The 24,399-nt window shown below is 45.2% G+C and overlaps 1 protein-coding gene across 2 annotated transcripts in view; it reads right to left on the reverse strand.

Annotated features, from left to right (window-relative positions):
- Window positions 1-24,399, reverse strand: part of GNG2 (G protein subunit gamma 2) — a 98,780-nt gene that overhangs the window by 3,121 nt on the left and 71,260 nt on the right. For both annotated transcript variants that reach the window (XM_023514508.1, XM_023514507.1), the window contains one exon: window positions 15,210-15,325. In XM_023514508.1, the coding sequence (XP_023370276.1) occupies window positions 15,210-15,296 (87 nt within the window). In that variant the 5' untranslated portion in view covers window positions 15,297-15,325. The remainder of the gene's footprint in view (window positions 1-15,209; window positions 15,326-24,399) is intronic.

The raw sequence follows: 24,399 nt of genomic DNA on the forward strand, positions 1-24,399 counted from the left end.
AATACAGAAGGGGCTATCCTGGGCAAAATTAATAACTTAAGGGTTGTTCGTATCTTATCTTTGAACACCTGATACTTCATGGTTTTCTTCTCAAAACATAGATGTGTTTTATCTTGTTTCCTTAACTAGACTGCAATTTCCTCTGGGCAAAGGTCCAATGCAGTGTCAGAATCCTAGTAGGAATTAGAATTAATTGCTAATATTTATCAGCCCTTGCTATGTGTCAGAATCGCACCAACCACTTCGCACACAGTATCTTATTTAATCCTTACAATAACATCATAGTCACAAGCTATTATTATTCTCATATTAAGTATGTGAAGTGAGGTTTCATTAAGCAAGTGTCTGCCCTGGGCCCCACAGGCTGGGGTGGCCAGGCCAAGTCTGACTCATGGTTATGAATGCTCCTCCTCCCAACCCATGGCTGTCACCCTTGTCTCTCACCTTACGAAGAGTTGCAGTGACGGTCTGCCTGGCTGATATCCTTACTTTCTAACCCATCCATCCCTGCTAACATTTTCCACCCATCTTTTCTTTCTTTTTTACATTCCTAGGCCTAGTTTTTCCAAGAAGATTTCCCCAGTAACTCTAGAAAATCCCTCCCTTTACTTTTCTGTTGATTCTTTCTCCAAAGATATCTCAAATTTTGTCCGCTTCCTGTTATCTCGATCACAACTACCCGGGTTTGAGCCTCCATCTCCTCCTGATTACTGAAATAGCTTCTTAAATGAAGGGCGATTAATTTGGATTCCACGAGGACTCCATGGATAGAATTAAGGGGGTAGTCTATGAACTTTAGTAATACAGAAACCTACTTCGTTATTTTCATTGACCTCAACCGGAAATGTGCCATTTCCTTGCATTATAAATATGTACGAGACACTAGAGTAGCATTAGAAATACATGTGACTTAGTCACTGAGAGAAACCAGATGTTTTCAATCACAGGATAGTCACTGGTGACATCTCAGCATTGCAGTTCTGTTCACCCACTGTATGTTTATAGACCTTTGTAAGATCCTGTATAATCAGTTAATAAAGAAATATGTTTACAAAGCTATTCACATTTTTTTAAAATTACATTTTAAATATTTAAAATATTTTTATTATTTTAAGTATTTCATACAAACATTCTAATGAACTATTTTTCAATATAATTAGTTTCTTTTGTAATTTAAAACATTATTCTGAGAAGGGAACCCCAGGCTTCGGCAGACCGTCAAATGGGCCGAGGGCACAAAAAACCAAATAGTCTCAGTTCTAAGTGACTTCCCTGCTTCTATAACTGTGCCAGGAGGAACATTCTCTATAGTAAAGCTAGAAAGATATTTTAAAAATAAAAGTTGGCTCATATCACTCTCCTGTTTTAAACCTTCAATAGCTCCTCATTGTTCCGTGTAGAAAACTAAAACTTTGTAAACCCGCCTGCGGGCCCCGCCTGTTCCGGGCCTAGCCCTCTCCAAGGTCCAGCTGTGGCCTTCTTCCCTCCTCTCTTGTCCCCTGTCATTTTCAAAAGCTCCAAGTCCTTTTCTGCCCCTGCGCTTCACATATCCAATTCCCTGGAACACTCCGCTTCCATCTCCTCGACAGGCTGGCTTCTCCTCCCAGGGGAGCCAGCAGACATATGGCCTCCTGGCAGAGCGCTCCCGGATCCCCTCTCTCTCAGGGCACCCCACTCTCTTCATTCTTAGCACTCACATTATCACGGTGTATAACCATGGACACTGTTCACTGCTGTTTACTATTTGTCTTTCCCTTTAGACACTGAGCGCCATGAAAGCAGGGCCCTTACCTGTTTTATCCACCACTGAATCATCAGTGCCTGACACACAGCAGACACTCAATAATTGCTGAAGGATTTGCAAACATAATCTTATTCCACAAATACTCTATTCAACTAATATCTACTAAGCCAGTACCTAACATGTCAGGCACACTTCTGGATACTTGGAATAAATAAGGAACAAGTTTTTTATACAGCTTCAGAATGTTTCCCCGGATATCTGGTGACTGTAGTGACCCTCAGCCATGAGGCATGTAGTCCTTTTTCTAGGACAAGTTCATGAACTTAATTGTCATACTTCACAACAAGTCCTAAGACCATTCCACAAAAAGGGTTCCAAAATTGCTTTGAAGGGTGGACGTGGCACTGGCGCTGGTGCACAGCTTCCCAAGGGGAGCACGTCAAAGGTGACCATAGTGATTCAGCAATGAGCCGTGTAGCGCATTTGTAGGATGGGTTCACAAACTTAATTGTCCACGGGAAGTAGTCTAGACTTCCAGTTCTGACTATGCTGTTGTAACAGGAACAAAGTCAACCCTCCTGCCTCTAATACATGAAGCAATGGTCTCTAAGGGTCAGACAACAGGCAGCCTGGGTGTGTGATCCTGAGAGAAAAGAGGTCAGATTAGCCCTGCAGGTGCCCCCCTTCCTACACGTGAGGCTGCAGGGAGGGATGGCCTGGAGTTCAGCAATCTCCCTGAGTCAAGAAAAAGAGTTGTACACAGACAGAAAGTGCTCCAGAGGGTTGCTCTGGAGTCTTCAGCTGAATACTGACCAGCACATGGTTGGGAGAAAAACACCTGGGGCTGCACAGAGAATATCAGAAAGGGTCAGGAAGCAATGCCTGGAGATCATGTGGACCAGAGCAGAAGACCTCCCACCATGCAGGAGATTGAGCTGGGGAGGTATCGCTTCAGCACCTGTGCCATGTAGCCCTAGGTTAAAGGCTGTTGCCTACCAAGTTTATACTTCTATAATCCTTCTAAATAGTAAACAGCAATAAACAGTGTCCAGTGGACAAACCTTGGATAGGTCAAAATGTTTCTAAGTAGCTTAGCTACACTCCAGAATGAAACCCCCAAATATTTAAAGCAATATAAAAAAATTCCAATATGCAGCTAGATAAAATTCAAAATGTCTAGGATTCAGTAGAGCAACTTCCAGACATGCAGATAAGCAGGGGGAAAAAATCTCTCCCACAATAAGAAGGAAAATTATTCCAAAGTAAAAGACTGGAATGACACAGATGATAAAAATTAGTAGATATGGTTGTTGTTAACATAGCTATTGTAAATATGTCTGAATGATCAAGAAGCTAGAGGAAATCAAAAGATGGTAAAAACAGACATGGAAAATATTTAAAAGGCTCAAACCAAATCTCTAGAGGTGAAAAATAACAATGCCTGAGATGAAACACACACAGCAGTAGATTAGACACGGTGGAAGAAAAGATCGGTGAACTCGAAAACAAGAGTAGAAACCATTTAAAATGAAGCACAGAGCAAAAAAGACTGAAAAAAAAGATGAACAAAACACACTGAGCTAGGCAATGACCACAAGTGGCCTAATAAGCATACACTTAGAGCCCCTGCAGGAGAAGGGAGAGATGGGCATGGAGGAGAAGGAAGGAAAAAATATTTGAGGACATAATGACAGAAAAATTTTAATTGAATGAAAATCACAAACTCATAGGTTCAGGTCACTCAAGAAATCCCAAATGAACAGGCATGAATCAAAGTACACCGGGGTACAGCATAATCAAGTTGCTTAGAGAGCATTTGAGCGAGAGAACAGAGAGGGCAGAAGATCAAATATTACAGTCACAGAGAATGTTGGAAGGTAGTAAGTTTATGAATGAGAAATTAGAGTAGAAACAAAGGAACTGGATGTGTGGGTGGGCGAGTGTTTGACAGAACAGGTTGCAGCCGCTGGGTTTTATTGATAATAGTCAGTCACTGAGTAAAAACTTAGGGTAAAGGCTATGGAAAGACCAATGCTGAGCCGCAGAATTACAGTTTAAAGGAGCACTCTGAGTGCTGTGCGGAGGATAGCACTCTGTGAAAGTCAGGGGCAGAGTGGAGACTACTTTGGAGGCTGCTGCCGTAACCCAAGGGCAGGTGACACTGGTTCAGGATGGAGTAACAGCAGCCATGGAGTGGATGCTCCGTAAATGGAGTGGCGGGAAGTACTCCAGGTGGGCAGCGTTTGCACACGGAATCACCAGGACTTTCTGATGGATTAGATGTAGGGTATGAACGAAAACAAATACTAAGGATGACTCTAAGCTTTTGGACTAAACAAATGGAAAATGAAGCTGCCCTCAGCTGAGCTGGATAAGACTTCAGGGGGAGATTTTTTGGCGGGGAATGGGGAGGGAGCTCAGAAATTCAGTTGTAGACAGGTTGAAATCGAAATGTCTATTAATTAACTTTATGATGCTGGAGTTTGGGAGAAAGATGTGGACCACAGCTATGCATTTGGGAAGTAAGCCTTAGAGATGGTGTAGCAAGTGTGGGTATGAACAGGTCACCAGGAAAGTAGAGAGGAATGAGGACGGAACCCTGAGGCACTCCCGTGCAAGAAGCTGGAGAACCTCAGAGAGACCAGAAAAGGGGACTGATGAGTGTGGAAGTGGGGAGGAAGGAGAGCCAATAAAGACGGGGTTTGTAGACACAAGGAGTCATCAACTCTGCCACTAGGTCACCAAGGATGAAAACCGAATCGATGACTAGATCTCTGGAGTCACTGTGCCCGTGATAAGAGCATCGGTGGAGTAGTGAGATGGCAGCTTCACTGAAACAGGCTTAAGAGCAAATGGGGCCTTTTCCTCCTTCTTCTTCCTGGACAACTCAATATTAAAACCACTACTAGGTGGGATGCAGCAAGCTCGGCTTCCACACTAGGTCAGAGACACAAGGGGGGTGCCAGAGCTTAAGCAGGGTGCAGAGAATATCTGTGCCAGGGGAAGCCTGGTGAGGAGTCTGGGGTGGGGTGGGGTGAGGAGGATGTGCAAGACATCCCATGGGGAGGGAGGCCCAGGAGTGGAAGCTTGCTTCCCTACAAGGGAGTGGTCAAGCCAGGACAAGTGTCTCATGGTCAGTGAGGGGAGTACGAACATGAAGGCAAAAGACTAGAATGAACCCTGTGGCACAGGGCAGGGCTTGGAGGTGTTGGTGTGAACGTGTGCTTACACATACCGTGTTTCCCCCAGAATAACACACTGTCTTATATTCATTTTTTCTCAAGAAGACACACTAGGGCTTATTTTCATAGATGTCTTATTTTCATGGATGTCTTATTTTTATTAAGTATAATACAACAATCTACATTTATTCAAATATAGTTAAGTCATCTGCTTCTGGAACCTGACAGGGGGAGCTGACCTTGTTGTGGGGCTGGCGCTACTGATACATGAACTCCTTTCCACTAGCTGTTCGCACGTGCACAATAGGATGCCTGCGACTGCAGTTACCACCCGGCTCAGAGAAAGGAGCTGTGGCAGATAAAAGGTATTCTGGTCTTCCTTACCGCTTCACGCTGAAATGCATGGTGTGGCTATGCAGATATGCTTATATTTAACAAATGCATAGAAATCCTGCTAGGGCTTATTTTGGGGGCAGGTCTTATTTTCAGGGAAACACGGTAGATGCAGATACGGAAGGAAATACAGATGTAAAGAGCACATATGTCGGCCACCAGGACCTGGGAACAGCAACATCTTAGTGACGGGCACACTGAGCATCTAAACTTTGGTTTCTAAATACCATTCTCAAAGGAAACAGTGCTCTTTGGACAAGAGGATGATTTTTGGGCTGGAGCAGAGGAAACAAGAAGAGCCTAGAACATCTGTTTGTGCCAAAAACTAAAGACGTGCTCAAAGAATGATGGAGACAGGTCGAAAGAACCCAGTAACCACTTCAGTGTGTGCCAGCATCAAAGTAAATGATGATAGCAGCAGATTGTAAACCACTGAGTAAAAGAGGAAATCAGGAGCTTATATCAATCTGATTAAATAAAGACAGCCCAGAATGAGGAATGGTACGGTTATGTCATCTCAAGCGACCTCCCCCAAACTCCAAATACATTTTTAACTATGAAGAAAAAACAAGGAGTTTTTCATGGAGAACCATGGAAGATTCCACATTAGTCAGGTAACTGAAGTCAACCTGCACTAAGTAACAACCTCAGATCATGTTTCCCCATGGAATACAATGAAACGAACACTCCATTGGGTCTATGATATTAATGCCAAAGTTTTGTTCCCTGAATTTAATCATAGAGAATTATGTGATGAACTCAGGCTGAGTAACATTCTAAGCAACAGATAGTCCGTCATCTCCGAAAGTGTCAAGGTCATTAATGTTGAGGAAATCTAAGGAACTGTGCCAGACAGGAGCACATGGTTCAGAACTGGGTCCTTTTGCTAAAAGGACCATTACGGGGATAACTTACAACACTTAGATGGGATTTCAGTAATGTGCCCATGTTAATTATTTCCTGGCTCTGATGACTGCATTATGATTATAAAGAGGCTGTGTTGTCCAACCTGCAGCCCACGGGCCATGTGCTGATTTTGGGAGGACTTTCTTTGGTTTGTCTGTGGTGTCAGATATCATGAAAAGTAGGCATGGACCTTTTTCCTTCGCTCATCAGCTCTTGTTAGTGGTCGTGTATTTACCGTGTGGCCCAAGGCAACTCTTATTCCTCCAGTGTGTGGTAGAGAGGAGGAAAAAAAGGTTGGACACCCCAGAATAGACGAACGTCCTTACTCGCAGGAAATACAAGTTGAACTATTCAAAGGTGACAGGACATCTTTTGACAACTTATTCTCAAATGGTTCAGGGGAAAAGGAAATTTTTTGCACCATACTTTCAACTCTTCTGTAACCCTGAAATTATTTCCAGAATAAAATAATTTTCCAAAAGAAAGGGAAAAGAGAAATTAGAGACGGTGGATACAAGTAACTTTTTCAAAGATATATTACAGAAAGGAGAAAACAAATGGGGCAGTGGCTGGAAGGAGAAGTGGGGCAGGTGTCAAGAAAAAAATGTAAATTTTATTTAAGATGGAGAAATATGGCTCAGAGCCTGTGGCTCAAACGGCTAAGGTGCCAGCCACATACACCTGAGCTGGTGGGTTCGAATCCAGCCCGGGCCCACCAAACAACAATGATGGCTGCAACCAAAAAATACCCAGGCGTTGTGGCGGGCGCCTGTGGTCCCAGCTACTTGGGAGGTGGAGGCAGGAGGCTCGCTTGAGCCCAGGAAGTGGAGGTTGCTGTGAGCTGTGATGCCATGGCACTCTACCCAGGGGGACAGCTTGAGGCTCTGTCTCAAAAAAAAAAAAAAAAGATGGAGAAATAAAACTACATCTGCTGATGGAAATAATAAAGAGAAGCAAAAATGGGTATGTAGGAAGGGGATGAGGGGAACTGCTGGAGCAGCCTCCCAGGTCAGGGAGACGGGATGTGAAGCACAGGGGAAGAAATTCACTTCTGATAACACCAGGGATCTGCTCAGATTGACGGCAGCTGAAACCCAGCCCGGCAGAAACCTCACCAAATCACACTGGGGCCAAGAAGCAGGGGAAGAAGGGGGACCCCAGACGGCCTCAGCAAAATCCACCAGACTATGAAGCTGCTCCAGGAAGACACCGACAGGGCCAAGCAGCAGCAGGTGTCAGTAAGGAGAAAAAGCAGATGCTTAAACAGAATGTGGGGATATAGCTTGGTTTTCATGACATCCTGCAATTAAGACACATCTTAAAATTGATGTTGCAAAATGCATGCAAGCCATCTGGTGAAGAAATGAGCCCAGGCACATGGTCACTGCCTGTGCATGAAGAGCATCAGTCATAAGTCCCTCCTTCCGCTGGGTGTCTGCACTCATGAAGCCAGCAAGACTGACTCCTCTTTAGTCTGTTGCTTCAAAGGACTGCAGAGATTACACTGGATGGAATCTTGCGATGGGGAGTGTGTACAGGAGAAATACGCAGACCGTCTCCCTGCTCTCCTCACACCGCTCTGCTGTTGTCCTTCTGACACCAGATGTGTGAGGTCTCCCCACATCAAGCAATTCTCTGACACCTCTTGGGTATCCTACAATTTAACTCGATTCTAACACCATCTCTGAGAAGACAGCATCAGATCCCAGGGGGCAGGGGCCCTGTCTCACAAAACTGCCCCCTATTTCAGATGCATCACAAGTCCTGGGCCTCCAGGTAACCCACGAGTTCTGTCTGACTTGGCCACAAATCAGGGGTTCCCACGACTCTGAGAACTTTCTCACAGAACCCAGGAAAACAGTGTACTTACTATTGCCAACATACTACGAAGGATATTTTAAAGGATATAAACGAATAGTCGGGTAAAGAGGTATGTAGGGTAAGGTTTGAAAGGTACCCAGTGTAAGGACTCCTGTCCCTGCAGAGGTAAGCATGCTGTCTGAAAGCATGCATGTGTGTGTGCACAAACACAGCAGCTTGCAAACCCCATTCTTGGGATGTTTGTGGGGATTCATCGTGTAGGCATGAGGGATCACTAACTCCATTTCTAGCCCTTCTTCCTTCTATGGAGGATTAGCGGGTGGGGGTGGGACTGAAGTTTCCAAGCATCTAATCATGGCTTGGTCTTTCTGGTGACCAGCCCCCATCCGGGAGCCCACAGGAGTCACCTCATTAGAACAAAGGATGCTCCAGGTGTCCAGGGAATTACCGAGGTCTTAGGAGCTCTGGCTTAGAAACCAGGGTCAAAGACCAAACATTAGAACAAAAGATTCTCCTGGCGCCTCTGTTTACAGAGGCTTTGAGAGCTCTCTGTCAGGAACCTAAGGCAGAGAACAGCATACACACTCCTGTTTACTTCACAGTAAGTCACCTTGAACATGGAAGATCGTCTGTCATGGCCTGGCAGTGTGAGTGAAGGCAAAGGAAGCCGCCAGACCTCTGGGAACAGGTCACACAACTGGAAAGTGAGGAGAGGGTGGTCTGGCATTTGTCTAGAGCTGCTAAGTGGAATGCAGAATGCTGCGTATATATGTGGTGCTTAATAAATATCTATTGAATTTTTAAATAGTTTATCAACTCTCACAAAAGTGAAGTTTTATGCTCCATTATTAATACATGCCTAAATTCATTTTTAAATTTTTTGGCTTTCTTTTCAGCAAATGAAATGAGTTAGGACTAGACATCTTGAACATAATCCTTCCATCTATAAATCCTTTGACAGATTTTACCGATTTTTATCATCCCTAAAAATACTCTCATATTGGGTGATAAGGAGGACTGTATTCCATTCTAGCTTGTAAAATTGAACAGAAGCATTTTAGAGAAGGGATGGTAAAAGTTCCAACTCAAGTGCTGGAAAAATACCTAAAAAGTCTCAAACTTCGGATATAGGTCCTCTCTCTAGTACCAGCCGTGTTGTCTAACGGGCCCATTTCCAGTCCACAGCTCATGAGGTCCAATTCTGATCGGTGATGAGCCAATAGTCAGAAAGATGATTTAATCATTAAAAATGCTCATATTTGGTTCACTAATTTATACATGTTTTCAGTTACAAAAATTGGTCTTTTATGCATATAAAAGTAGGTATATTATAAATACTCACTACTTGTATGAAATAATTTACCTTTCTTCAAAAGAACCTGCTTTACCCTTCTCTTTTGTATAACATTTCATTTGAATTCTCTCCCATTACCAGTTTTACAGGCAGTCCCTGAGTTATAAACATCTAACACACTGCTCGCACTCGTGAGTGCAGGCCGTTATAGGTAATAGGTAAATGCACCTGTTTCAACTTACATACAAATTCAACTCTTAAGAATTTAAAGTCACAGACCTATCTCATTCATAACTCAGGGACTGCCTGCATTTGGCTTATTATAGTCACCCAGGAATCTCCACATCTATAATGTAATTGTGAGTGAATGTCATGTTAAATACAGTTCTTAATGTGTCACATGCCAGGCTTAATACACAGACTTAACGTGAGCTCCTGAGAGCTGTGCCCACTTTAGGGCTGGGTAGCATGAGGGAGGCAGAAACAGACCATGTGGCCTTGGACTTTAAGGACCATGTAGTCCAGTTGGAAAATTTCTTCTGTGGAGGTGAAATTGATCAGAACATTGATTAGTAAATGCGGTAAGCACAGAAAAAGAGATTCGTGAACAAGTGGGAATTGGGGCTCCTAATGGAAGAATAAGGTTTGGATCGGCAGAAAACAAGGAGAGGTGTTCTCAGAGAGTGGGTCAGAATGACCGGAGAGGTAGAAATTTGCATCACATATTCTTAGAACAAAAAGGAGAACCAGTTGGAAATGTCTACTGGGAATAGTTGGGAGAAATGAGAAATACATGTGAAGTTTCGTGTGGAGTCGACTTATGGAGAAATGATTTCACTCGTGCCTCTGGCCTTGGCTCTTTTGCTCTTGTATCTACATTATTTTATATAATCCTAATAGCATCCTGCATCAAAGAGCATCTTTCCAGCTTGCAGGGATTTCCATCCACATGGGTGGTTGATTCCTACCAGCCATGTTTGGAGAATGTGGTCCAACCCTAATGTCAGTCTACTGAAGGTGGAGACGGCTCATTCTTACTAGAACAGACATGTCACTCTTAGACTATGGACTGGAGATGGACAGGGATTGAATCAGTCTCTCTCTGGAGCTGTGAGGGGTGATCCTTGGAACCATGGGCGGCCACCTTGTTCTGCCACATGGGCCCAGTGGCTGAGAAATTAGCCTTCCCAGTGAAGGAAGAGGGGGACATACAGAGAGGAGCAGAGTCATGTGCTGGAGCTGGAGCTGCCGGTGGCTTTCCCATCCCCACTTCCACTGCTCACCCAGTTTTATTTCAGGCCCTGGATTCTGGCAGGTCCTGTGTCTTTTATTATCACTCCCCTCGTTCTGCTTATCTAGCTTGGGTGGGGCTCCTGCAAGTGGAAATCCTAACACAGAGATGAATCAAGAGATTTACTGAGGCCCTGCTGCCCTCCACTCTTGTGTGTGTCCCTCCCCTTGTGCCATAGAGACAAGTGTCTTTTATTTTGTGTTTGTTCAGCGGTAGTGTGAGGGTGTTACAGCTCCATGTGCCTGAGGGTCTCAGTGAACGTCCCTCTCCAGCTCTTTCCCTGACCCTCTCGCCGGTTTCCTTTTATTTCTCCTTACTCTACATCTTGAATGAAACATTAACAAAGAAATGCTGAAAGGCTGGATGTGAAATTTACATATGCCTGACGTTTATGAACTGGCAATGGGTTCATTAGACGTTTATGAACTGGCAATGGGTTCATTAGCCTAAATCTGCCAGATCCGTGATGTGAAGGGATAAGAAACATGAACAACAAAATAAAACAATAAAAATGAACGCCTCATTCAGATTCGGCAGAGCTACTCTACACAGCTGGAGTTATTCTGGAGGCCATGTGAGGGTTAAGGCCACCCGCTGCTCCAGTGGCCACCCTCAGACCCAGTGCCAGCTGTGTCCCATGCCTCCATACAAAGAGTCCTGTCCTTGATATACTGCTAGTGGGACTGCAAATTAATGCAGCCTTTCTGGAAATAAGTATAGAGAATCCTCAGAGAACTCAAAGTAGATCTTCCATTTGATACCCCATTACTTGATACTGCCCAGAAGGACATTTGCACTAGACTGTTTATAGCAGCTCAATTCATAATCACAAAGATGTGGAAACAACTCAAGGGCCCGTGAATGGATTAATAACTGGGGTACGTGTCTACCATGGAATACTATTCAGCTGTATAAAGGGGAGGCTTCGTATCTTTTATATTCTCCTGGAAGGATCTGGAGAACATCCTCTTAAGTAAAATATCACAAAATGGAAAAGCAAGCATCCCATGTACTCGATACTAATATGAAACTAGTAGGTGAACAACTACAGGCCCACACCAGAGAAAAACACATTTAAATTCAAAGAAGAGGAAGTGGGGCGGGGGAGGGGCTGTGGTAAGCTCTCACTGACCAGGTACCACGTAGGGGTACGTGGCACACCTCCCGGACAAAGGGCTGCAACAAATGCAGACCCTGCCGCCTAACTGTATGTACCCTTATATTAACCCGAAACTTTAAAACGGAGAGCCCTATTGCTGCTGTCTCAGCCACAGTACGTTCTGCCAGGTTCTTCCCTCTAGCTTGAAGAGGCCACTAGAGAAATCACAGACCTGGGACCTTCAGAGAGAGGCACAGAAAGCTGGAGGAGAAGCCTGAGTGCTGAGCAGCCGCCCAGGGACTCCCACAGGCAGATAGCCAAGCCCCAAACCAGCTAGCTGATAACTCTGTCAACACAGATGACATTTTATCCAACAGCTAAACTAAAAATAACCTGTCCCTTCCCCACAGCGTGGCTGGCTGGCCCCGAAGGGCAGAGTGAAGGCTGTAGTGTAGGATGGTGCTGCACTGCCAACCACTGCGGGTCTGACGGGGTCAAGGGGGACACAGAGAGCTGAAGGTGAAGACCTACTGGCTTGTCTTTCTTAGTAGTGATTTATTTAGGTCTTCAAAGGCCAGGCAAGGCGTCGTGCTGGCTTCTTCCTGATGACATTTGGTAATTACGCATCTTGGATATCTTATTGAATCTATAATAGATTCAAATAGATTCATCATTTTTAAAACTGGAGATGATTAAGGGCAAGAATCATGTCTTTTGTCTAGTTCTAGAATCTCATAAGCCTTTAGAAAATTCTCAATAAAATATTAGATAAAAGAAAGCATGAATACGTAACTGAACACACAGTGAAAATACAATCCAATGATGTGGGTCCACAGAAACTTCTTAAAGAACCCAACACACGGTCTGACTCTTCAGGGAGGCAGTGCAGTTAAGCATTAGTAAAGTAGAACAGTGGAGAGTCAAAAGAGGTGGAATGTTCCAGGCGTTTGGAATTTCCATCAAGGGAATTAAAAGCGGTTCAGTAGGGCATGTGGGAGAGCAGATGGGGATGAAGCTGGAGAGGCGGGCTGGGGCCAGCGGAACCTCGTATGTATTGCTAAAGAGTTTGAATTTTATATTACAGGTCATGGGGAATCACGGAAAGACTTTCAGTGGCAGAGGAACAAAAAGAGATTTTCCTTTGGCAGCAAGATGGAAGGCAACTGATGGCAGAGATGGAGATGGGAACGGGGAGAGCAGGGAGGAGCCACCTGCAGTCAGGGATGCAGGTGCTGGGTGAGGACCTGTTGCTGGGAAGGTCCGTCTCTGTTCTCTTCTTCTGCTGTTGGTGTTCATCCCCCATCAGCACATAATATTCTCCTTCAGCAACGGTGCCTGGGACACTAAATAGTAACAGAAACGCAAACCACAGTGGGGGTTCACAGACCCTAATCTTAGTTGGGCCACTCTGAAGGGTAAAGGTGTTTTCTGGAGGCCCATGGGATGGACGACCCTTCCTGATCACTGGGGTCCTCGAGCTACCTCACCTCTCTAACAGTTGCTGTCCCCATCTGTCACGGGCTACTTTTTCACTCTCTCAACAAGGGAATAAAAAAGTAAAAAACAAGAGGCAAGAGAAGAGAAGAGGAAGGGGGCTCAGAGCACAGCAGCTGGTGAGGACCCTTTATCTCGCTCAGGAATGTAGAAGAATTAAAGCAGCTGAGGGAAGAGAGGAGTGATGAACGCTGTGGCCTGTCACTGGGACTCAAATTTCACAAATGAGTAAACGTTTAGGATAAATGGGAAAATGTCCACGGATATTTGCTCAGCTTACTCAGGGAGGAAGATGAGCTGTCCTTTCATCTCTAGCCTGCATCTGATGGGAGTTAGAAGGGGCAAACACCTTCCCCTAGGACAGTAGTTCTCCACCTTGGCTATACATTAGAATTAACAGAAAAAATTTAAGAGATTCTGATGCCTGGGATCATGCTCCAGGACTGAGGTTCCTGACTCCAGTGCCACAGACTAGAATCAGTTCATAGCCTGTTAGGAGTTGGGCTGCAGAGCTCCCCCTACACCCTATACCCCTCCATCCCTAGCCCTTGGTCTGTGGAAAAATTATCTTTCATGAAACTTAGGAACCAGGCTGCACAGCAGGAGGTGGGTGGTGATTGAGGGAAGCAGCTTCATCTGTATTTACAGCCACCAGCTGCCCCCCCCACACACACATAGCCGCTCCAGTCACTGGCATCACTGCCTATCCACAGAAAAATTGTCTTCCATGAAACTGGTCCCTGGTGCCAGAAAGGTTGGTGACTGCTGCCCCAAGATATTCTAATTTAATTGGTCAGGTGTGGTTTGGGAATCAGTCCTTTTATTGAACTCTCTGGGTGCTGTGAATGCACAGATGGGCTGAGAACCACCGCTTTGGGCCAAGGGTCAGCAAACTTTCTGTAAAGGGTCAGAGGGTAAATATTTCAGGCTCTGTGGGCCCTAAGTTCTCTGTTACAACTCCTCTACTGTGCTGGTGTAGAGTGAAAGTGGCCATGAACAGGTAAAGGAGTGTGTTCCAATAAAACTTTATTTTCAACAATGGGCAGCGGGCTGATTTGGCCCAGGAGTCAGAGTTTGGCCCCTGCACACACCTCCAGGGACAGTGGGATTGCCTAGCAGCTGAGTCATGTATGAAGAAAATAGGAACATAAAAAGCACTGGGAGGAATGTTCAAGTTTTATTATAGCAAAATGAGATGTGTTTCTGAGTTGTATTTCGTATAATGCTTAGGCAAAAAATTTTATTTCTGGGGTAGTAAAGTTTTGATGGGTGACATAAATTCACTTTACAACCCTGCACTAGTTGTCTGTATGATTAGTAATTAATAATGACACTGGATGGCCAACCTTTCATTCAGAATCTACCAACAGAGCGTTTGGATTTAAAGTCTTGGTTCAACATGAATTAGCCTTGACTCAGGGCACCATTGTCAGGTTAGGTCTGGGAGGGTAAGAGAAAGAACTGTCATCAAACCTTTGCCTTGTCTGACTTCTTAGGGACGCTAGGTGTGACTTTTGTGTTTTATAGAAAAAAATCCGACGAAGAATAAAGAAAAAGAAATTAATAACCTGTCGTGACGATTAGAAGGGTTAGGTGTGAATCTCAGAGTCTAAGGACAGAAAAAGTTAAAACCCAAGTGAGAAGAGGTCTCGGCAAGGTTGGGGAGGTGATCTGGTGGGTTGGTAAGTTTTATGTATTCTCCAGTTTCTCTGGTTGGAATTCAGTCATGAACCAGTTTTTTGTTGTTAATGTCTTGTTTTAAATTCTACATGGAAAACCAGTCTTAATTTATTCTATCATTTCATGCTGTAGGAATCTGGAGAAGGCGAAGACATATTAGAAAAATCACTTCTGCCTAATCATTACTTTGCTCTCCGTCATGACTGGCTTCACCCTCCACAGGGAAGAGCAGTGAACTGAGCCACGGCTGCCGTCCCGCTCCTCACCCCCAGCAGGTGCCCTGCGCTCAGCGCATGCGCACTCACCTTTATCCTGTCGATGTTCGCTTCCATCTTGAGCTGCTCCACCAGCTTCCGGGCCTGCGCTATGCTGGCGGTGTTGTTGCTGGCCATCAGCGCACTGGGTGGATTTTACAGACACACTGGAAAAGAAAACACAGAGGAGGAATGGGTCAGAGACTGCACGGGCCATCGCAGGTGCAGGTTGCCGGGGGCGGGGAAATCTCACAGCAGCGCTTGCTGCCAGGCCGGGCTCCTCCAGCCGCTGCACCCTGCTCAGCGCCGCAGCTGACTGGTGGGTGGGCCCGAAGATTTGTGATTTTCTCCCTACCTCTCTGTCCTTTCTTTGGAAGGGGAGGGAAAGGAGAAATGTTTACCAAATCAGGTAAAATAAGACGTAAGGCTACATTAAAAAAGCAACATATAAAATTAGCTTGATTTTTAAAATGAGTTGAAAATGGTAACTGTGCACTATTCTCGTTTCCTGCTATGTTGTTAGATGCTGCGGCAACTCCCTCCGAGGACTAGTGAAGGGCGCAGAGGGATGAATGGTAAACCGTGACTCCTCAGGACTGAAGGCGCCGTGCACAGTGCTCTCCTGACGAGCTCAGACCCCACCTCGGTTAACTGTGACCACCTGGCCTTTACACTGCAGAGACGCGGCAATAGGAGGCCAGCGTTTCAGGGTCGCTCCCCCGGCATTGTTGGAAACAGCCATTCCTCTCCACTCTCGTTGACATACGGCTCCATTCACAACTATCTCCTTTACTCACAACTCTTCAGGAACCACCTAGCGCGTCAACGGGAGGGGTTGCCACGTGTCAGTTGGTAAATACATCAATTAGCCCAGGAGGTATTCTAAGTTAAGGACAGCAGACTTATTACTTTGATCAACATGGCGATGGGACATAGACGTTTCCAGAGTGCAGTTCTGTCCCTGTGTAGATGGTGAGATGGCTTCGTCATCTCATTCTGCTGGACCTGCCCCAGCTGGGCTCCCTGCCACCTTCGAGTCCAGTCCCAGGCTCCCTTCTGTTCTGACCCATCCCTGATCCACTGTCTCACTTCACTTGTTCATCTTGTAGAGTATCTGCTTTTATTTTCAGGGCCCGTTTCCCTCATGTTCTGCACGGGTCTTGCTCCGGGTCAAGGGGCCACATGCCATTTCCGGGCCATCTGTGGGAACAGACCCCTTGAGGTCACTGCGTCCGGAAGGAAGGCAGCGCCTATGAGCTCCAGTTTCCCTGAGCACATGACCCAGAGATGCGAAGCACTAAGCACAGTCCTGGTCAACACTAGTGGACTCTTGTTCTGAAGATGTTATATCAAAATCTGTGACTCCTGCTAGCTTTGGGAAATCTGTTTATCTAGGGAAGAACTAGGATGAGGTCACTTATCTTACAAACCAAAGACACACAGATCCTTCCCTGGGGAAGGAAGGATAACTCATAACAGATTCTGTACATAGATTTCTACCTACCCATTGAAATCAAGAAACAATTTCTGTTTTAATTACTAAAAAGGCAAAGTCTGTAAATTATCTCCTCTGGTTCTTCTTTATGGATACCTAATTTTTCATGGCAAAAGGAAAAATTATGTACAACACTCTGGAAACATACAAGTTCCTTCCTAGAGAGTGTTACTTTGTAAAGAGTACTGCGAAATAAGCCTCCAGAGAACATTTATAGAACAAATGGGAGGATAATTACTGTTTCCTCAATTTATTTTCAAAGCATTTGGAGATAATAAAATGGAACGGAAGACTGAAGGAATTTTTGAAGTCACAGAGATCTGTGAACTCTCCTTTCATATGCTTTAAGATCAAGGGAGGGAGAATTGCGTGTAAAAACAAAGCGAAATGAAAGGAGGCTTTAATGATGATGATTCCATCAGCCTGGTTAGGAACCCCATCATCTGTCCAACAAGGAAAAGAAATACTGGGCCCCACAATGACACAAGTATCTGACAGTCTGGGAAGATTTCACAGGGCTGAGATGGAGCCCTGACTTATCCAGCAAGGTGGTCTGACTCTCATTCCTACAAAGTTGGAAGCAGCCATTACCTATAAGCCCCTGGACCATGTTCTGTGAAACTAAATGTTTCTGCCAGACTAGAATTCATTCATCACACTGGGAATGCAGATTATCCCAGAATTACCAAATGCTTATTGGGTCCGCAGGAGCTCTGGGAGTCTGGCCAGCTTCTCTTCCGCCCTTGAATCTACACCAGATCACACAGCAACCTGCGGGACAGACCACAGCCTGCCTCCCAATACCTCTTCCTCTCTTCTTCATTACTAATGACAATTTTTTTTTTTTTAAACAGAGACCACAGGAGCCCTATTGGTGTAGGCTACATTTTCCAGCCTCCCTTGTAGCTTGGGATAGTTACACGACTAAGTTTTTTATTACTATTATTATTTTCTTTTATTAAATCACAGCAGTGTACATTAATACTATCATGGGGTACAGTGTACTGTTTCTATATACAATTTGAAATACTTTCATCCAACTGGTTAACATAGCCTTCATGTCTTTTTCTTAGTTATTGTGTTAAAACATTTAGAGAGATTCACATGTACCCTTATAGGATGAACCATAGGCGTGATCCCACCAATCACCCTCCCTCTACCCACCTGCGCTCCCCCCTCCCCTCCCCTCCCCTCCCTCTCCCCTTCCCCTCTCCCCATATTCACGACTAAGTTTTGACTGATGGGATATAAGCAGAAGTGATCTTGAAGGGGATGGGATCTCCTGCTACTGGCCTGGAAGGCACCTGTAATGACCATGAATCCATCCTGAGCCTCCAAGGCTCATTTCCTTCACTCATGCTGTGACTCCTGTGTTTGAGGGTCAGGAACAGGTAAACTTACACCCCAAATGCTCAACACCTGGGGTGCCGGGAGTCAGTGGCTTTGCGTCTGTTACAGAAGACAAGCTCCCCTGCTTTCTAGAGACTTCTTGAAACGCCACATGACGTGCCTCTCTCCTGGATTTATTTGAGTTTATCCAAACCCTATAAAGCCATCTATTGCAACAAACAAAAAGCAAAACAAAAACAACCCCCACAACAATGTGAGAAGAGAAAAGCCATTCTCATGTTTAACTATGTTAAATAAAAAAGCCTATCTTGTCTATGCTTGAGGTATGTGGACCAGGCGGCATCATCACCATCCTCTCTTTCTCTCACACGCACAAACACAGACACACACACACTTCTACCTACTTTAAAAGGAGACCTCTATGTCACTGGTTCTTTCTTTCTCTAATTTTTTTATGGTGGTAAGATATGTGTGTATAACAAAATTTACTGCCTTAACCACATTGAAGCACACAGTTGAGTGGTGCTCAGTACATCCCTGCTGTTGAGCCATCATCCCTGCCGTCATCTCCACAACTCTGCTGTCTTGCACAGCTGCTGGGAACCAGGCCACACAGCATCATGGTCTGAGCTCTGACTCCTGTCCCACCTACCCCCACCCCAGCACCCCAGTATGTGGAAAAACTGTCTTCCGTGAAAGTGGACCCAGGTGTCAGAAGGTTGGTGGCTATTGCACTAAACAATCACTTTCCATTACTTCTCCTCCCAGCCCCTGGCAGCTGGTAGTGTCCCGCTGTCCCTGTGAACGTGCCTTATCCAAGTGGAATCACGTAGTATTTGTCCTCTTGTGACCAGCATATTTTACTTAGTGTTATGTCTTCAAGGCTCACCCATACTTTAGCAGAATATTCTGCTAAAACAGAATATTCTTCTTTATGAGGATGAAGAATGTTCCTTTGTGTGTATATATGCACCACATTTTCTTTAACCATCCGTCTATTGATGAACCCTTTGGTTGCCTCCATGTTTTAGCTACTATGAAAAATGCTGCTATGGGCTGAGTGTGGTGGCTCACGCCTGTAATCCTAGCACTCTGGGAGGCCAAGGCAGGATTATTGATTGAGCTCAGGAGTTCAAGACCAGTCTGAGCAAGACCTATCTCTACTAAAGATAGAAGAAATTAGCTGGGCATGTTGGTAGGCAGCTGTAGTCCCAGCTACTCAGGAGGCTGAGGCAGGAGGATCACTTGAGCCCAGGAGTTTGAGGTTGCAGTGAGCTATGACACCATTCCCTCCACTCTACCCTGGGTGACAGAGTGAGACTCGCCCTCAAAAAAAAAAAAAAATGGTTAAGGTATTTTATTCTTTTTGATGCTATTGTAAATGGAATTGTTACTTCATTTCCTTTTCAGACTGTTCATTGTTAGTGAATAAAATGCTACGTCACTGATTCTTAATGGGGAGAAGGAAACCTTTTGTCTTCCACTCCCACCTGCGTTGGAAGTAATTACACACAATGAGAAGTGTAGCGAACGGAACATGTGGAGTTGATAACAAAGGCGGACAGAGTCCCAGGAAACTGGTCTGGGAGCTTCAAGGCACAGACACGCTTCAAGTATTATTGCTAATGTTCATTTTGCATGGAACCCAAATTGTGCAGACATTTTTTTAAGAGGGAAGGAAATGGTTTGAACCATTCACCACTGAAATAGCTATAAAAAAGTCTGCTAGGAAGATCATGTAGAAAAAGTTTCAAAACACACGTAGCTCTCAGACACAAATGACCACCCAGAAAAACCCTGTTAATTAAAACAAGAAGGTGGTTCATTTCTATATACTGCTCCCCCTCACCCAGTCAGCGCCCTCTTTGGCAATGGATTGTGACCTGGAATATTCTGAAGTTTACTTTTACAGAGGCCCAGCCTGGGCCTGGAGCCACCAGAGGACCACTTTGGAGACGTGGCCAGCAGTGAACTCTACTTATTCTAGGAGCTGGTGGGTACAGAAAAATAGAGTCTGGTTCCCTTGGGGAAACCGGATTCCTGAGGCCACTTCTGGGGTCTCAGAACATTTCCAGGAGCTGCTGGGGTGATGACCAAAGGCTGGACAGTGCCAGCTGAAGCAACGTTCTTTTGTCCAGCAAGCTGTTCTGAGCTCGGCTTGTAGCTCCCAGCAGGGCCTAGATTACCCAGTAGTCATGATATGGCCTGGATTGCGTATGGGCACACGTCTTTCCATCAGAATCACAGAAATATAGCACCAAAGGTTTATTCTTTCAGAATTACATAGCCCAAATCTGTTTTAAAATTCTAATAGTTTACCCTGTGGAAATTGCAAGTAGGATTAGATCTTTTCTCTGTCCCACACCAGACTCACACTGGCAGTGGTACCCAACTGGGGAAATACTGCTTTTTAGGAGGCATTTGGAAATATGTGGGGGAGTTTGGGTTATGACAGCAATAGGGTGCTACTGGCACGCTGAGCAGAGGCAGAGACCCCAGTGCCCTGTGGCATGGCAGGCAACCATGAATGGCACTGCTTAAAAGGCCCAGGGTGCCCTGGATGACAAGTACGGAAGGACACCCCAAATATCCACAAAGCCATCCATGAAAAATCTGCTCAGAGAATGTGCTCCATGTGGAAACGTTCAACTAACTAGACTTTTATATTCTGAGGTCTTATAATCCCTGTTACCTTCCCAGTTATGAGTAAGAGCTAAGTGTTCCTAATTCTCATTAACATTATTATGCTGTAAGGATAGCTGGTCTCTTCTGTGCTATGTTCTTGCTGAATGCGATTAGTCTGGGTTATATTTGCCAGTCAGCAAAAAGGATACAAGTGACCACAGTCTCTAGAACAATTACAGGAATTGTGTGTAAGAAATGGGTAGAACTGCCCAAGAATGTCCTAATTATCCCACCTGAATTCCAAACTGAAGAATAATAAGGAATTTTTTTTTCTTAATCATACCCACTATCTTCCTGACACCCCCAGAAATGGAGAAACAGGCCTATTACAGAATCATAAGCCTTAGGTAAGATTTCTTTTTCTAAAGATGCATTCGACGTTTTAATTTCTTTCAGGAGGAACTTTTCTGTTAAGAACCATGCATTTTCTTGTCATTTAGGCCTGGTAATAAACACACAACCCCTTATTTCTGTGGCACAAAGATAAATAATGTCTTGAAGATGGCATCTCTGCCTCAGAGAGCGTAGGTTAATTGCAGAGGGTTCCGTTCTGTTCCTGCTTTAATGGTGCTTATAAGGGTGGTACGCAGACAGACTCCCAAGGCCTTTAATTACAGTTGTGTACTTCTCAGGACTGTGTTTTGATATTTGAAGTCAGTGTTGAGAAGTTGGGCTTGTCTGCTTTATGTATTTGTAGGTTAGGATTATATTGGCAATAAAATAAACAATTGCTGGTTCTGGAATATAAATCGGAAGTTGTAATCTCCCCGTCACCCCATGACGTCTCTGTCATTCACACTCGTCACTCAGCCAGGTTGCTGGTGACTGGTTGCTAGCTGCTTTTGAATGAAAGGACTAATTTCAAAACATTCCAATTTACAGTTTTGCAGTGCTCCTGTAATTGGTCATCAGGATAAATATCTTTGTTAACTGCTCATACCACAACCCAAGTTTAGCTTGGTCATTGTTGCCACTTAGATTTTTCGATCCCTATTCTAATTTATTGTGCAACAAGTACATCCACCATCATAAAATTGATATATCTATGTGTGTGAATATTAGATTACATATATGCTAAATGATGCACACACACATATATACACATCATCAATTAATATCTTATAGACACAGCAGAACCTCTGTGAGTTGACACCACAGGGACTGTAACATGAGGAACTAGGCTGACCGTACACATCATGCATGTCTTGTCTATGAAAATTAGGTCAGCTTAAGGAGGTGAGCTATGGAGGTTCCACTGTACATATTAATTAGGTTGGCATATAAACTAATACTAGATTATGTTTACCAAGAGTACAGTCAATATCCATTCCTCTGAAGGACTGTCACAGACAGAGTGCTGGTACACCTGTGTACAGTGGCTGTAATGTGAATCAAATCATACAGCCGAACCCCCACAGCTCACCCCCTCTCTGCACTGACCACCTCCTTAAGTTGACCTAATTTTCATAGACCAGACGGGCTCCACATGTAGTGTCAGTACAGCAGGCCTGGTTCCTTATGGTGACCAGCTCCACACGTTGACCGGTGTGTTACCGTCCCTTGGGTGGTCACCTTACAGACATTCTGCTGTAATAGTAAGACCTTGGCCTGCCAGATTTCAGAGCAGTTTTTTTTGTCAGGCATCTTTTTCTGTCACCAGTCGGCCACTCTGACCTGAGGATACCAGAAGAGCACAGTGCAATCTCAGCCAACCGGCAAATACTGAGTCCGTTTAGTCCTGCTGCTGGGGACGTTTTATGCCAATAGACGTCATTCTGCGATGCCCACTGATTCTCCCTCGACTCTTTCAATCCCAGCGTGTTCGGGATGGAATCTGCCGGGCTGCTCACTCGCTCTTTCCCAGTCTGTCAACAGCTGGGTGTGTCGCACAGATCTTGGGGGTGTCACGATGTGCCAGTTTCTTCACTTGCCTTTGCTCATTTTCAAGCAGCAGTGAGGGTGGTTGAAATGGAGAATTAAGAAAGACGCGAGAATAGAGAGGTGGGGCCAGGGGTGTGCAGGGTGGGCGTTCACACCCATGTGCATGAAGAGCTTGGGGATCATCTGGACTTGGGACCCTGCTTTGCACTGAGAAGGGGAGGGAAGGCCGGGAGGGGGAGGGGCGGCACAGGAGCACACCCATCCCGGAGGCCAGGAGGCAGAGAGCTGACAGCTGAAGGGAAGGAATGAACTTGCAGCCATCCAAGCGCTTCTGTTCTCTCTCTATCCCCCTTCCCAACCTTTAATTGTTTCTCACTTCCCGGACCAACATTTCAGTTCTTTCACCACAGAACCGCTAATGTGAATTAGTTTAGGAACCAAGAAAGAGCTTGCCATGTGCCAGGAGCCCGGCCAGGGCTTTAAAGCACTATCCTCTTCCATCCTCAGCACTCAAGGGAGGTGAGCGCTACATCCCTCCCTGAAGGAAAATGAGGTGTAGACGAAGCCAGCACCTTACTGAGAAGGGTGTTTCTGAAGCAAGCACCCAGGGAGAGACTGTCTTTCAGTCCTTTCCAATTCACATTTTCAGAGGCACCAGGCTGATGCTAATCTGGGGGTGATGGTCTATGTGTAGCCACTTTCATAAACATAATAGCAATTTTTGGTCTGTGTAGCTACAGGGAAGCTGATGTGAACGAGGACCAGTGTGGAGACCCTAACCACCCAGCTGGGGCCCAACAGGGAGAGCTGAGGCAGCAAAACGCCAGCCCCGTGGCTGAAACCCACTCCGCCCTGCTTCGTGTGGTCTGGCTGGGAACGTGCGCCCTACCCAGTGGGAGAAAGTCTTCCTGGAGGGCAAATTCCCCCCAATCCGCCTGAAGCAAGGATGCTGTGGTGGTGGGGAGTAAGACACAGTACAGCTTCCCTGCCCCACTCCAGTGCCAGGAACGTTATTTAAAATGACAGCTCTCTGCTTTCCAGTAAACTGGTGTTTTTGAAAATATTAACCCATGTGGGATAGAGCTTTCCTCTGGAAAGAGGGTCACGGGTTAGCTGCCTTTAATGACTTAAACGAAAAACACAGCCTTTGAAAAATGTTGACTTCAAAGTCACAGATTTCACAAATCTCGTAAAATGCAACAAGAATGAGTAGGCTGTGTTGCAACTTTAAAATGACATGTAAGCTTTGGTTTTTATCTGATAAATGGGAGCTGGGATTCTTAGACACCAGGTGGGCTTTGTTCATTCCAAGGAAAAAAGATCAGTACTCTGTATGGGGTATGTGGGATTTTTTTTTCTTTTTTTTTAATTTGGAAGCCCCGACCATGAACCAGTAGGGTTTCAACCAAAGAGAAATAATGAGGCAGTTCCCATAGAAACGGCTCTGCTGACAGGCTGATGTCTCCTACCCTGCACTAGGGCAAGGGGAGTCTGACAGGCCTGCTGCTTCCCTGCAGGAAATTATCTATCGGTTAATTAATTTCTTTATAGAAAACTACTGCTTCAGTCCTAAATCCTCAGTAGATTCTCAAACCTCAGGCAACCCTGTTAGTTCGGAGAGACTTCTCTGGCTGAGCTTTCTGGCTGCTGCCCAGATGGTCTCTCAGGCTTACAAAATGGTAACACATGAAGTCCTCAGGTGAGCCAGGAGGGGCTGAGCCCCCCAGATAAGAACTTGACCTCTGGCTCGGCACCTAAGGTGGCAGGTTCAAATCCAGCCCAGGCCCGCCAAACAACAATAATGGCTGCAACCAAAAAATAGCCGGGCAT

The sequence above is a fragment of the Otolemur garnettii genome, unplaced genomic scaffold, assembly GCF_000181295.1.
Source record: "Otolemur garnettii isolate 467f Iridium unplaced genomic scaffold, OtoGar3 scaffold00054, whole genome shotgun sequence".
Classification (NCBI taxonomy): domain Eukaryota; kingdom Metazoa; phylum Chordata; class Mammalia; order Primates; family Galagidae; genus Otolemur; species Otolemur garnettii.